The 13,179-nt window shown below is 42.7% G+C and overlaps 1 protein-coding gene across 4 annotated transcripts; it reads left to right on the forward strand.

Moving 5' to 3' along the window:
- The first annotated feature begins 367 nt into the window (after positions 1 to 367).
- On the forward strand, positions 368 to 10,863 carry naxe (NAD(P)HX epimerase). 4 transcript variants are annotated; one of them, XM_034236051.1, is made up of 7 exons: positions 368 to 432; positions 3,688 to 3,868; positions 3,938 to 4,046; positions 5,024 to 5,134; positions 5,263 to 5,373; positions 5,660 to 5,807; positions 10,553 to 10,863. In XM_034236051.1, the coding sequence occupies exons 2-7, from the start codon at positions 3,702 to 3,704 to the stop codon at positions 10,750 to 10,752; spliced, it is 846 nt and encodes a 281-aa protein (XP_034091942.1). In that variant the 5' UTR covers positions 368 to 432; positions 3,688 to 3,701; the 3' UTR covers positions 10,753 to 10,863. The 4 variants fall into 4 exon arrangements, with proteins under 4 accessions (XP_034091942.1, XP_034091944.1, XP_034091941.1 ...); XM_034236053.1 differs by having other exon boundaries at positions 373 to 432; positions 3,691 to 3,868; XM_034236050.1 differs by having other exon boundaries at positions 378 to 510.
- The last annotated feature ends 2,316 nt before the right edge of the window (positions 10,864 to 13,179 follow it).

A 13,179-nucleotide genomic window follows, 5' to 3' on the forward strand; every position in this document is an offset into this window, starting at 1 on the left:
ATAATGATAGGATAGCAGTCTAGGTGCAAATAGCAAAATACAAATAAGTGGGTTTTGTTGTTACTATTATTGGCAGATGCATAACAATTACACAGGTACATATTTTTAGTAAAGAACATTCTTGCTTAGACTATATGGCGCTGACTAATACCTTAACTACAAATCTTGTGAATTATGTATGAAAAAAAACACAATTAAAAAAGAAAACATAAGATAAGGAAAAAACACATTAGTAGAATTCAATATTACCACCACTGTCCATTTTTTTATTATTAAATCTTTTATAAAATATACTCTCCCTTCCCGTACAGCACTTTCTCACTGTGTGAACTTTTATTTTGAAATTAGCATTTTTTTAAACCCGGAAGTGGCTGAAACAGTTTGGCTGCAGGTGTTGCACGGCTCTCCTACACATCCGTTTGTTAATTATCCGTAAGTCGTGTCTCTGCATTGTTCATGAGGGAAAATATGCATGTGAAGTTGTTTTAAAGGAAGACTTGCTTGCATTTGGTGAGTGTCATTCATAATTTGTCTCGAAGTCAGTATACTCAAGCTAAAGCTAAAGTTCAGCTAACAACTTGCAACAACTTCACAGCCTGTAGACTGAATTCAAAAGTATAACTTGACCTTTATGTGGTTTAAGTATTTCGTTTATGAACTGCCACTAAAACAAACATGTGTAATTAACATACTTGACTCGTTCGGTCTCCACCAAAGGGCTAATGTATATGCTGCGTGCTTACTGCTAAAGTCACCTAGTACATTAAGTAAAGCTGATACAGGTGGGGCCGTGTGCAACAGACAAAATAAAGTTGATGCAATGAAGTAACATCAGCATGGCTTGCATTGCATTTAAAACATATATTATTTACGTAATTGTATATATTTTTTAGAACGCAGATTTTAATTACATTTTGAATTTGAAAATATTAAAAGTAGACCGCAGATCAATTACTTTTAGTTGATTGAAAAAATATCGATAAGTGGTCTTGTAAAAGTACCATCATAATAATAATTGCTGCTCAGCTTCTAAAATATGACAAATTCTGCTTTATTCTGTTGAATATAATTCGAAAGGTAATTAGATTGAATTGTCAACTAGCTATTCTTTTTTGACAACAGCTATTATAGGGTTATTGATTTAAACTGTAAAATGTCCCAAAGAATTATTTCTTAAATATATCGTAAGGCTGAACCCATCTTTTTGGAAATGTGCTCATTGGATACATTTATTTTCCCTTATTTCGGATTTGGATATTTGATCTCACCATCTCACCAGAGTCCTGCCGAAGCTCCAGAGCCCGACATAGGTTATATTGAGACAGACTTAAAAAAAACACTGATCTTTTCAGCATTAATTCAGATAAAACAATTTGACCTATGGGAATGTATCATTTTCACTTCTTTTTCTTTACAGCCATTTATGAAAAAGATGCTAAAAGCTACCTGGAGCCCTACTTAATAATCATTTCAGTTCAGGATGATTTGGTTTCATGTTCACTCTGCCCTAAGTACAAGTTCAGCCTTCTGATTTAAAATGCAAATGACTTTGGCTCGGAGACACTTTGTCTCCTCTCTTCCTGTAAACCATATCAAGCATTTGCTGAGAGCCCAGGGATGATCGATGCTCTTCGCTGCAGGACAGTGAGTGCACAGCCCGCAGGACAGTGAGTGCACAGCCAGCAGGACAGTGAGTGCACAGCCAGCAGGACAGTGAGTGCACAGCCAGCAGGACAGTGAGTGCACAGCCTGCAGGACAGTGAGTGCACAGCCCGCAGGACAGTGAGTGCACAGCCCGCAGGACAGTGAGTGCACAGCCCGCAGGACAGTGAGTGCACAGCCTGCAGGACAGTGAGTGCACAGCCCGCAGGACAGTGAGTACACAGCCAGCAGGACAGTGAGTGCACAGCCTGCAGGACAGTGAGTGCACAGCCTGCAGGACAGTGAGTGCACAGCCAGCAGGACAGTGAGTGCACAGCCAGCAGGACAGTGAGTGCACAGCCAGCAGGACAGTGAGTGCACAGCCAGCAGGACAGTGAGTGCACAGCCAGCAGGACAGTGAGTGCACAGCCTGCAGGACAGTGAGTGCACAGCCCGCAGGACAGTGAGTGCACAGCCCGCAGGACAGTGAGTGCACAGCCAGCAGGACAGTGAGTGCACAGCCCGCAGGACAGTGAGTGCACAGCCCGCAGGACAGTGAGTGCACAGCCCGCAGGACAGTGAGTGCACAGCCTGCAGGACAGTGAGTGCACAGCCTGCAGGACAGTGAGTGCACAGCCTGCAGGACAGTGAGTGCACAGCCTGCAGGACAGTGAGTGCACAGCCCGCAGGACAGTGAGTGCACAGCCCGCAGGACAGTGAGTGCACAGCCTGCAGGACAGTGAGTGCACAGCCTGCAGGACAGTGAGTGCACAGCCCGCAGGACAGTGAGTGCACAGCCAGCAGGACAGTGAGTACACAGCCAGCAGGACAGTGAGTGCACAGCCTGCAGGACAGTGAGTGCACAGCCAGCAGGACAGTGAGTGCACAGCCAGCAGGACAGTGAGTGCACAGCCCGCAGGACAGTGAGTGCACAGCCAGCAGGACAGTGAGTGCACAGCCAGCAGGACAGTGAGTGCACAGCCAGCAGGACAGTGAGTGCACAGCCAGCAGGACAGTGAGTGCACAGCCAGCAGGACAGTGAGTGCACAGCCTGCAGGACAGTGAGTGCACAGCCCGCAGGACAGTGAGTGCACAGCCTGCAGGACAGTGAGTGCACAGCCTGCAGGACAGTGAGTGCACAGCCAGCAGGACAGTGAGTGCACAGCCTGCAGGACAGTGAGTGCACAGCCCGCAGGACAGTGAGTGCACAGCCCGCAGGACAGTGAGTGCACAGCCCGCAGGACAGTGAGTGCACAGCCCGCAGGACAGTGAGTGCACAGCCCGCAGGACAGTGAGTGCACAGCCCGCAGGACAGTGAGTGCACAGCCCGCAGGACAGTGAGTGCACAGCCTGCAGGACAGTGAGTGCACAGCCAGCAGGACAGTGAGTGCACAGCCTGCAGGACAGTGAGTGCACAGCCTGCAGGACAGTGAGTGCACAGCCAGAGTGCATGTAGGGAAAAGAAAATGCAAGCAAGCACTGAAAGCAGCAAAGGGCACCTAGCCATTTTACAATATCTAAACTGTAAGACGGTATCTAGTCTATTATCAGTATCACAATATACAATTCATATATTACCAAGCCCTAATATACACACTATTTCTTTAAATTATTTAATTTACCATACATAAAAATACATTTATATAAAAAAGAATGCAGATGACTTATGCCATATGAGGCTATTGACTCATTTCCATCTGCACTCCCTGGGCATGTACACGCATAACAATCATCACAAAGTCTTGATCACACTAACAGGAACCAGATTGTAGCACGGATCCACGTATATTTACCAGTACATTTATCAGTGTAATGATCATTTTATAATCTTAACTAAAAACATACAATGTTTACAAGACTGGTTGCTCAATATACATTTTTCAGATCATGGGAAAATGCCTGCCTGAGCCGTAGCCTGCAGGCTTTGCTTCATGTGAAACGGTCTTGTTTGGGCTCCACAGTTCCACTTGAATCAGTGCAATAGCTCATGAGACCCATGTGGGGTGTTCTTCCTTTAGTTCAGGGCTGTTCTCTCTTCTGTTGCAGCAGTGTGTATCTGGATGTTGAGTGTGCGGGCTCTGTTTGGGATCGGCTTCCTGGTGACCTCACGGGCCCCGGCAGTCCTCTGTCAGACATGCCCGCTGCCCGCTGCAGCTAACAACCATAAGAAGGGCTGTTTCAGCCACAGAGAGACCTCCACCATGGCCCAGACCCTCAAATACCTTGGGTAAAGTTGTAGTAAATCCATCAAGAGTGTGTGTGAGAGAGAGCTAACTGAGCGGTGTCTGGTCCGCAGGCAGGAGGAGGCGCAGCACATCGATGAAGAGCTCTTCAGTGAGTACGGCTTCAGCGTGGATCAGCTGATGGAGCTGGCTGGACTCAGCTGTGCCACAGCCGTCGCCAGGGTGAGATATCAGGGCTCTTATTGTGAAATAGAAACAACAGTGTTACATTGAAAGCTGTAGAGATGAGTTAATTTGTTCATAGACAAAAGATAATCGGCAAATATTTCCAAAACCCAACCCTTTTAAAGCGGGATGCCAAGCATTCGTCACATGGAAAGACTTGATGTCTTTTTTTGTTATATGTGACTGTACACTCAATACATTGTTTTAAATATCCACATTTTCACTTTTAAACATTTTATGAGCTAGCGATTCGTTCATTAGCATTGGAAGTAATTATTGCAGCCTACACAATGTAGTGGACATTAATAGATACGGTTTTTATTATTTATTGTGTTTTTCTGATTTGACTAAGTTTTCTTGTGATTTGTTCTGTTATCTTTTTCCATTTTGTCACAACCAACGAAGTAAACCTCATCTTTTTGCTCGCCATTGTCTCCAAAAACAGTTTTCGACATATAATAAAGTCCTTATTACTCAATAATCCTTATTATTGAGTATTTGTTCTTCTATTGCTTCACTATACACTAATGTTAATTGTACTACACCAAATCAGAGGATTCAAAGGAAAGAAATGGTGCATACAAGTTCAAAGTCTTTGCAGGCAATTAGACAAAAGACTTTGGGAGATAACCACTTAGGCATTGTCCAGATGGTAAAGCATTCCTTCAAAAACACTCATGCATGATCCTTTTCTATACCTATGTATTGTTTTAATGCAAGTACACACACCTTAAAGACCTTTTCAGCTACACTTCATATAACCATGAAAAGGCTCACTGTGTGACCTTGAAACCAGGTCAAAGTACATCATGTTTTTAAATCGTATTACAGCCTAACATGAGGAGGACTCTGATTACTTCTGATGTTTCATCACAAGGAGCATTTATCTTCAGTAGCAGCTGTGTAGTAACTCCTCTTTTCCTGGTCATACCTCAGTTTTGGAGCATTGATTTTACTGTGTGTTTTTCCTGCAGGCCTATCCAATCAGCTCCCTGGTGAAGGCCAGACCGTCCCTGCTGGTGATTTGTGGACCTGGGAACAACGGAGGCGACGGCCTGGTCTGCGCCCGACACCTTAAACTCTTTGTGAGTGTCTTTAACATGTGTAAAGTAAAGCACATTATAGAAAGGAATCCTACAACAAGATGATTTTAGCTGAAAACAGGTTGAAATGTTACGTGTGTGTGTGTGTGTGTGTGTGTGTGTGTGTGCAGGGTTACGAGCCCACCATCCTGTACCCGAAGAGGCCAAACAAGCCTCTGTTTCAGGGTCTTACCACGCAGTGCCAGAAGATGGAGATCCCCTTCCTGACGGAGATGCCAGAGGTCTGGATATTATCAATAATGCAGCATCCACAGTGGTGAAGTAATGTGATCTGTTACATGATTAGATCTCTTACATTTGACTGCAGTCCAGAGCAGATGAAGGCGTAATGATCCAAATAGGGGCAATTAGGGTTAGAGTTTTTATTGCAACAGACAACACAATAAATAATTTTCAAGTAATGATGCCGAGTTATGTGTTCAGATCTGCACCATATAACGACATGTTTATACTCTGTGATGTGTACAATGTTGATGTTTGTTGGTCTTTAAAACATTCATTTCTCAGGCTAAATTGATTGACGAGGCTTACAACCTGGTGATAGACGCCATCTTTGGCTTCAGCTTTAAGGGGGCTGTTCGAGAGCCTTTTGGTTCCATCCTGGACGTGCTGAAGAAGACCACCTCCCCCATCGCCAGCATCGACATCCCCTCAGGTCAGTCCTCTCTCTCAACACTTTTCAAGTATATTGATCTCCGTTTATCCACAAAGGGTGCAATTTGAGTTGGTACAGTGGATCTCCGCAGGCAACAGGTGTAGACAGAAAATCTGAGTATCCAGGTTTGTTTGACTTTTTTACACGTTGTTGTTCTCCTCCTTTCCTCCGCTCTTGTCTCCGACTGTGAGTGTGTGCATTCGTATATGTGTGTGGGGAGCGGAGCCCCGCCCTTCAGAAACAGAGTGGAGGACAGAATGTGAATGCGCAAAGCAATGCAGTGGACACTGAAACATGCACATACATTGGATAAATAACATTTAAAGTTTATTTAATAAAAGAGCACATGTTCAATGTGAAAAGTGACCGTAGATGATTACTTCAGTTGGGATTTATATACATATTGAAAAAACCACCTTGAATTTCAGGGGGGGCGCAGGGTTCCGTTGGGGGGGCGCAGGGCCCCCCCAAGACAATGGTAGGGGAAACACTGAGTTTATTCTGGGGCCTTGAACTAGTCCCTGTATTTTTCCAATGGATTATTCTGCTGATTCTTTTCTCTGTTAATAATGAATGGTTTTGTCTGTTAAATGTCAGAACATAGTGAACATTTTCTCTATTTATCAAAGTCCAAGATGATGTCTTCTAATATCAGATGTCAGTCCAAAAACCCGAAAGTATAAATGTTCTATTATCTATAAAATAGAAATGCAGGAAATCTCTATATTTGAGGCTAACTATAATAACGATGAATCGATTATCCATATTAGTTAGCATTTTTTCTGTTTAAGTATGATGTCCGATTCATTGTTTCAGCTCGGCTCATTTTGATACAAATAGACATTACATTGCATTTAGCTGACGCTTTTATCCAAAGCGACTTACAATAAGTACATTCGACCAGGAAGACACAACCTTGAAGAAAACAGAATCATATAAGTACATCAGGTTTCATAGAGCCAAACATTTCAAGTGCTACTCAACTGGCTTTAGATAAGCCAGTCCTTTATTAGTACATAAGTGCTTTGTTAATAATTGTATCGCTCGTGGAGTCGAAAGAGATGAGTTTTCAGTCTCCCCCGGAAGATGTGCAAGCTATCTGCTGTCCTGATATCAATGGGGAGCTCATTCCACCATTTTTGAGTGCAATCTCAGTGGACTCACTGCCCGAAGAAAAACAACGATAGTACAGATGCCATGCCATCTCCAACATACCAGTAATCTTAACCAGTCAATGGCACGGTAAAAACTATGCACCATCTAATACGCCTGCACGTGCCGTTAACCTCAAAGTCATCAAAGTCCAGCCAAAGCAGATCTCCTCTCATGACATAGAAGTCTAACAAATAAAATTAGCCCTCCTAAATGTCAGATCTCTGAATAATAAAAACGTTTTAGTTAATGACCTGATTAAAGAAAATAACTTAGATTGCATCTGCTTAGTGGAGACATGGTCACAATATACCGTCCACCTAGACACTCGCCATTATTTATACAAGAGTTCTCTGAATTGATCTCACTATGTGTTACCAGTTACGATAAGGTGATCCTAAACGGAGACCTGAATCTTCATATAAATAAAAAAGCGGACTCCAAAGCTATAGAGCTTGCAAATCTACTAGATAGCTTTGATCTAACACAGCATATAATAAATGCAACTCACCGACATGATAATACATTAGACTTAGTGATAACAACTGGACTAAACATCAATAATATCTCAATAACTGAGCTACCTCTCTCCGACCATCACTGTATATTCTTTGATGCTGAAATAACCCTTACGAAAACAAAAAAAGAAGTCATAGTTCAAAAAAGGCTCCTTAACGACAAAGCTGAATCAAAGTTCACCGATCTCATCAGACTCTATGAACCACACAGTCATGACAGCTCTCTGAATGAAATGGTAGAACATCTCAATGATGCACTATCATCTGTATTCAATTCTGTTGCCCCACTAAAAACTAAAAAGACATCGACAAGCAAAGAATCCCCCTGGTTGAACTATAATGGTGTCAAGGAAGAAAAAAGGAAATGTCGTGCAGCAGAGAGAAAATGGAGGAAAACAAAAACCACTATCTGCTGTCACTATCTAATATGCTTTAACTGCATTTAACAGAACCATCCGACGAGCAAGGAAAGATTATTTTTTCCAATATTATCACAGAAAATGCCGGAAATTCCAGAGTCCCTTTCTCCACTATCGATCAGCACTGTCTCTGCCCCCCCACCCTCCTCAACAGCTAAATGTGAGGAATTTGCTCTGTTTTTTGAGAACAAAATAACTTCAATCAGAGCTAGTATCAATACTAGTGGAGGTGGAGATGAAACCGGTCTCAGTAGAGTATGTAATGTAACTTTACATGCATCACACTAAGCGAACTGTGTAAAACTGTCTCAGAAGCAAACTCCACAACCTCAGACATTGATCCTATCCCCACAACATTCTTTAAGCGAGTGTTTGATAGCATCTCCAGTCCAGTCCTGGACATTATAAACACATCCCTTAAAACTGGCGTCTTCCCTGATGCCTTTAAAACAGCTGTTGTAAAGCCTCTATTAAAGAAACCTAAATTGGATAACAACACAGTAGCAAACCACAGACCAATATCAAATCTACCATTTATCAGTCAAATATTGGAAAGAATTGTCTCAGTCCAAATCAATTCCTTTCTTAAAGAAAACAACATCTTAGAAGTGTTTCAGTCAGGTTTCAGAAGAGCATGTCGGGCTGCAGTCCGTCTGCACTGCCCTGCTCCACATCCCAGCCTACGGAAACTGCACTCACAAAGGTATTTAGTGACATCAGACTCAACTCTGATGCAAATAAAATCTCCATCCTTATCCTATTAGATCTCAGTGCAGCTTTTGATACTATTGATCACAACATCCTAATAAATCGACTTGAAAAGCTTATTGGTTTCTCTGGTTGCGTGTTGAACTGGATCAAAACATATATCAGAGGAAGGATGTTCTATATTAGTCTAGGAGGCCATACATCAGAGAAACATGAAAGCTGCTACGGGGTTGCACAAGGGAGCTGTTTAGGTCCATTACTCTTTTCTCTCTATATGTTACCGCTCGGCCACATCATCAGAGAGTATGGTATAGATTTCCACAGCCATGCGGATGATACACAATTGTACATATCCGCTGAACCAAATGATGTGACAGCCATAAACTCCATTACCAACTGCCTGACAGCCATAAACAAATGGATGAACGATCATTTTCTTAAATTGAATGAGGACAAAACTGAAGTCCTACTTGTCGGCCCCAAATCAAAAAGAGAGATGCTAACAAATAATCTAGGAAGTTTAACCACTTGGATTAAACCGGAGGTGACAAGTCTCGGTGTCATCCTGGACTCAGATTTGAACTTCAACGTCCATTTAAACAAAGTGACCAAAATAGCTTTTTTTCATCTCAGAAACATAGCGAAGGTAAGACCATTCATAAATCAAAATGATGCAGAGAAGCTAATTCATGCCTTTATATCTAGCCGACTAGACTACTGCAATGCACTATTCACTGGTCTCCCCAAGAAAGCTATTGGAAGACTCCAGCTCATTCAAAACTCTGCAGCTAGACTACTGACGAATACCAAAAGGAGGGAACACATTAGTCCTGTCTTAGCTACTCTACACTGGCTTCCTATAACTTTCAGAATTGATTTGAAGGTGCTTCTCCTCACATACAAAGCTCTAAATGGACAAGGACCCAGCTACATTGCTGACTCTCTAATGAACTACACACCTGCCAGAACACTGCGATCATCAGATGCAGGTCTATTAGAGGTCACCAGAAAGAGTCATAAGAAGATCGGTGAAGCAGCCTTTGTAAACTACGCCCCAAAACTGTGGAACACGTTACCCAACAATATTAGGGAAGCCAATACGTTAGGTTTTAAGCTGCCTTTTACACTATTATACTGCACTATTCTCTGTGATTGACATTGCACTATTTCTCTGTTTTATTCCCCATGTTTTTATTTTTAATTATTTTATCCCACTTTATGCTTTGCTCTTGCTGCTTGTTTTTCACTGATTTTATGTCTTATTTTTTACTGATGTAAAGCACTTTGAACTGCAATCCCCTGTATGAAAGGTGCTATACAAATAAAGTTATTATTATTATTATTTTGGAGCCAGGATAGCAAACCCACGTGTTTTTGCTGATGGGAACTTGGGTCCCCTTCGCAGTGCGGGTGCAGCGAGCTGTTTGGCTGATGCAGAGCGTAGTGCACGTGCTGGGGTGTACGGTTTAACCATGTCCTGGATGTAGGAAGGGCCAGATCCATTCACAGCATGGTACGCAAGTACCAGTGTCTTGAAGTGGATTCTAGCAGTTACCGGACAGTTTACAGTACATTTGATTTGAATTGGGAAATAAATGAAGCATTGGGAACTATAGATTTATTTACAATGTATCAGTTTTTTGGTGAGTAGAATCATTCAATAAGTGTTCTTAGCAGGGATGGAACGGGTTTGATATGGTCCATTCATTTGTGTGTCAGCAATGTAGAAAATCTTGAAAATCAATCATTTAATTTGCATTAAATCGACTTTTCGTGCTCTAAGGCAGATTATATCAATATGGGTGACCCTTTGACTTTGATTGTAGTGCTACCATGAGACAGAAATATGTTAAACATCAATGAACTAATTGTCACAAATTGTACTGCATATTCACTAAAAAGAAGAAGTGGAAGCTTGAACTTATGACCTCTTTATTGTTTTCCACAGGCTGGGATGTGGAGCAGGGCAGTGCAGACGGACTGCAGCCCGACATGCTCATCTCCCTCACTGCTCCCAAGAAGTCTGCCTCCATGTTCAGGGGACGGTACCACTTCCTGGGGGGCCGCTTTGTGCCCCCCAGCATAGAGAGGAAGTACCAGCTCAACCTGCCCCCATACCCCGACCAGGACTGTGTGCTGCAGCTGTAGCAGATGTACTCAAGGTTTGATGAGAGGAAGGGTATTTGTATTTAAAGAAATAGTTAATCTAATTAGAAAATAATTCCTTCTATATGTACAAAATAAATGATGTTTGTCAAAGAATAATTCTTCCTTACTCCTAAAATATTGAACCTTTTCTGTGTGTTGACGTTATCTCCCGTAAGGAATGTGATAATGCAGTCATGTGATGTTATTCTCAGTTTTACTATCGGTCATAGAGGGTTTTATGACTGTGAGAACGCTGGCTTTCTAAGCCCCACAGACAGTTGATTGAGTATTTCCAGATATCGGGGATATCTCCAGTGTTCCCAGTGTTTACGCACCATCCCCAATATGTGGATTAACTCTCTGTAAACTAGTTAAAAGGTCTATCGAGAGAGAGGCTGGGCAGAGTTGATGTGGCAACCCACCCGTGCAGTCAGAATCTCTGGCTGCTCTGTGACTTGTGATATGAATTCTCTGGCCGATACTTGTAAATAAACATCTGTGTTTGACATCAAAGCTCCAACTCTCCTTGTGTCTCTCTGAGTCCTGACTCTCCATTGCTGCAGAAGTTTCCCTTTCAATGTTTATTGAGCCAAACACTGTTTCACATTATTGAGTCAATGCTACACTGAACAAAAATATAAATGCAACACTTTTGTTTTTGCTCCCATTTTTCATGAGATGAACTCAAAGATCTAAAACATTTTCTATATACACAAAATAACCATTTCTCTCAAATATTGTTCACAAATCTGAAAATATCTGTGATAGTGAGCACTTCTCCTTTGCCGAGATAATCCATCCCACCTCACAGGTGTGGCATATCAAGATGCTGATTAGACAGCATGATTATTGCACAGGTGTGCCTTAGGCTGGCCACAATAAAAGGCCACTCTGAAATGTTCAGTTTTATCACACAGCACAATGCCACAGATGTCGCAAGTTTTGAAGGAGCGTGCAATTGGCATGCTGACAGCAGGAATGTCCACCAGAGCTGTTGCCCGTGGATTGAATGTTCATTTCTCTACCATAAGCCGTCTCCAAAGGCGTTTCAGAGAATTTGGCAGTACATCCAACCGGCCTCACAACCGCAGACCACGTGTAACCACACCAGCCCAGGACCTCCACATCCAGCATGTTCACCTCCAAGATCGTCTGAGACCAGCCACTCGGACAGCTGCTGCAACAATCGGTTTGCATAACGGAAGAATTTCTGCACAAACTGTCAGAAACCGTCTCAGGGAAGCTCATCTGCATGCTCATCGTCCTCATCGGGGTCTCAACCTGACTCCGGTTCGTCGTCGTAACCGACTTGAGTGGGCAAATGCTCACATTGGATGGCGTCTGGCACGTTGGAGAGGTGTTCTCTTCACGGATGAATCCCGGTTTTCACTGTTCAGGGCAGATGGCAGACAGCGTGTGTGGCGTCGTGTGGGTGAGCGGTTTTCTGATGTCAATGTTGTGAATCGATTGGCCCATGGTCGTGGTGGGGTTATGGTATGGGCAGGCGTATGTTATGGACGACGAACACAGGTGCATTTTATTGATGGCATTGTGAATGCACAGAGATACCGTGACGAGATCCTGAGGCCCATTGTTGTGCCATTCATCCACGACCATCACCTCATGTTGCAGCATGATAATGCACGGCCCCATGTTGCAAGGATCTGTACACAATTCCTGGAGGCTGAAAACATCCCAGTTCTTGCATGGCCAGCATACTCACCGGACATGTCACCCATTGAGCATGTTTGGGATGCTCTGGATCGGCGTATACGACAGCGTGTTCCAGTTCCTGCCAATATCCAGCAACTTCGCACAGCCATTGAAGAGGAGTGGACCAACATTCCACAGGCCACAATCAACAACCTGATCAACTCTATGCGAAGGAGATGTGTTGCACTGCGTGAGGCAAATGGTGGTCACACCAGATACTGACTGGTTTTCGGAACCCCCCAGACCCCCCCAATAAAGCAAAACTGCACGTTTCAGAGTGGCCTTTTATTGTGGCCAGCCTAAGGCACACCTGTGCAATAATCATGCTGTCTAATCAGCATCTTGATATGCCACACCTGTGAAGTGGGATGGATTATCTCGGCAAAGGAGAAGTGCTCACTATCACAGATTTTTTCAGATTTGTGAACAATTATTTTGTGTTTATAGAAAATGTTTTAGATCTTTGAGTTCATCTCATGAAAAATGGGAGCAAAAACAAAAGTGTTGCATTTATATTTTTGTTCAGTGTAATTGACATTTACATGAAAAAAACAAGCAACAACAAAAGTAAAGATAATTTAAAAAAGGAAGGATATTATTTTGAAAAGTATTACAATCAATGAACTAAAAAGAGAAAACCAAAATCTTTATAACAAATAGTTAAAATTCAGAAAGGGAAAAATAAATTAAAGTCTAAAATTAAATAAAAACAAC

The sequence above is a fragment of the Gymnodraco acuticeps genome, unplaced genomic scaffold (genome assembly GCF_902827175.1).
Source record: "Gymnodraco acuticeps unplaced genomic scaffold, fGymAcu1.1, whole genome shotgun sequence".
Taxonomy (NCBI): domain Eukaryota; kingdom Metazoa; phylum Chordata; class Actinopteri; order Perciformes; family Bathydraconidae; genus Gymnodraco; species Gymnodraco acuticeps.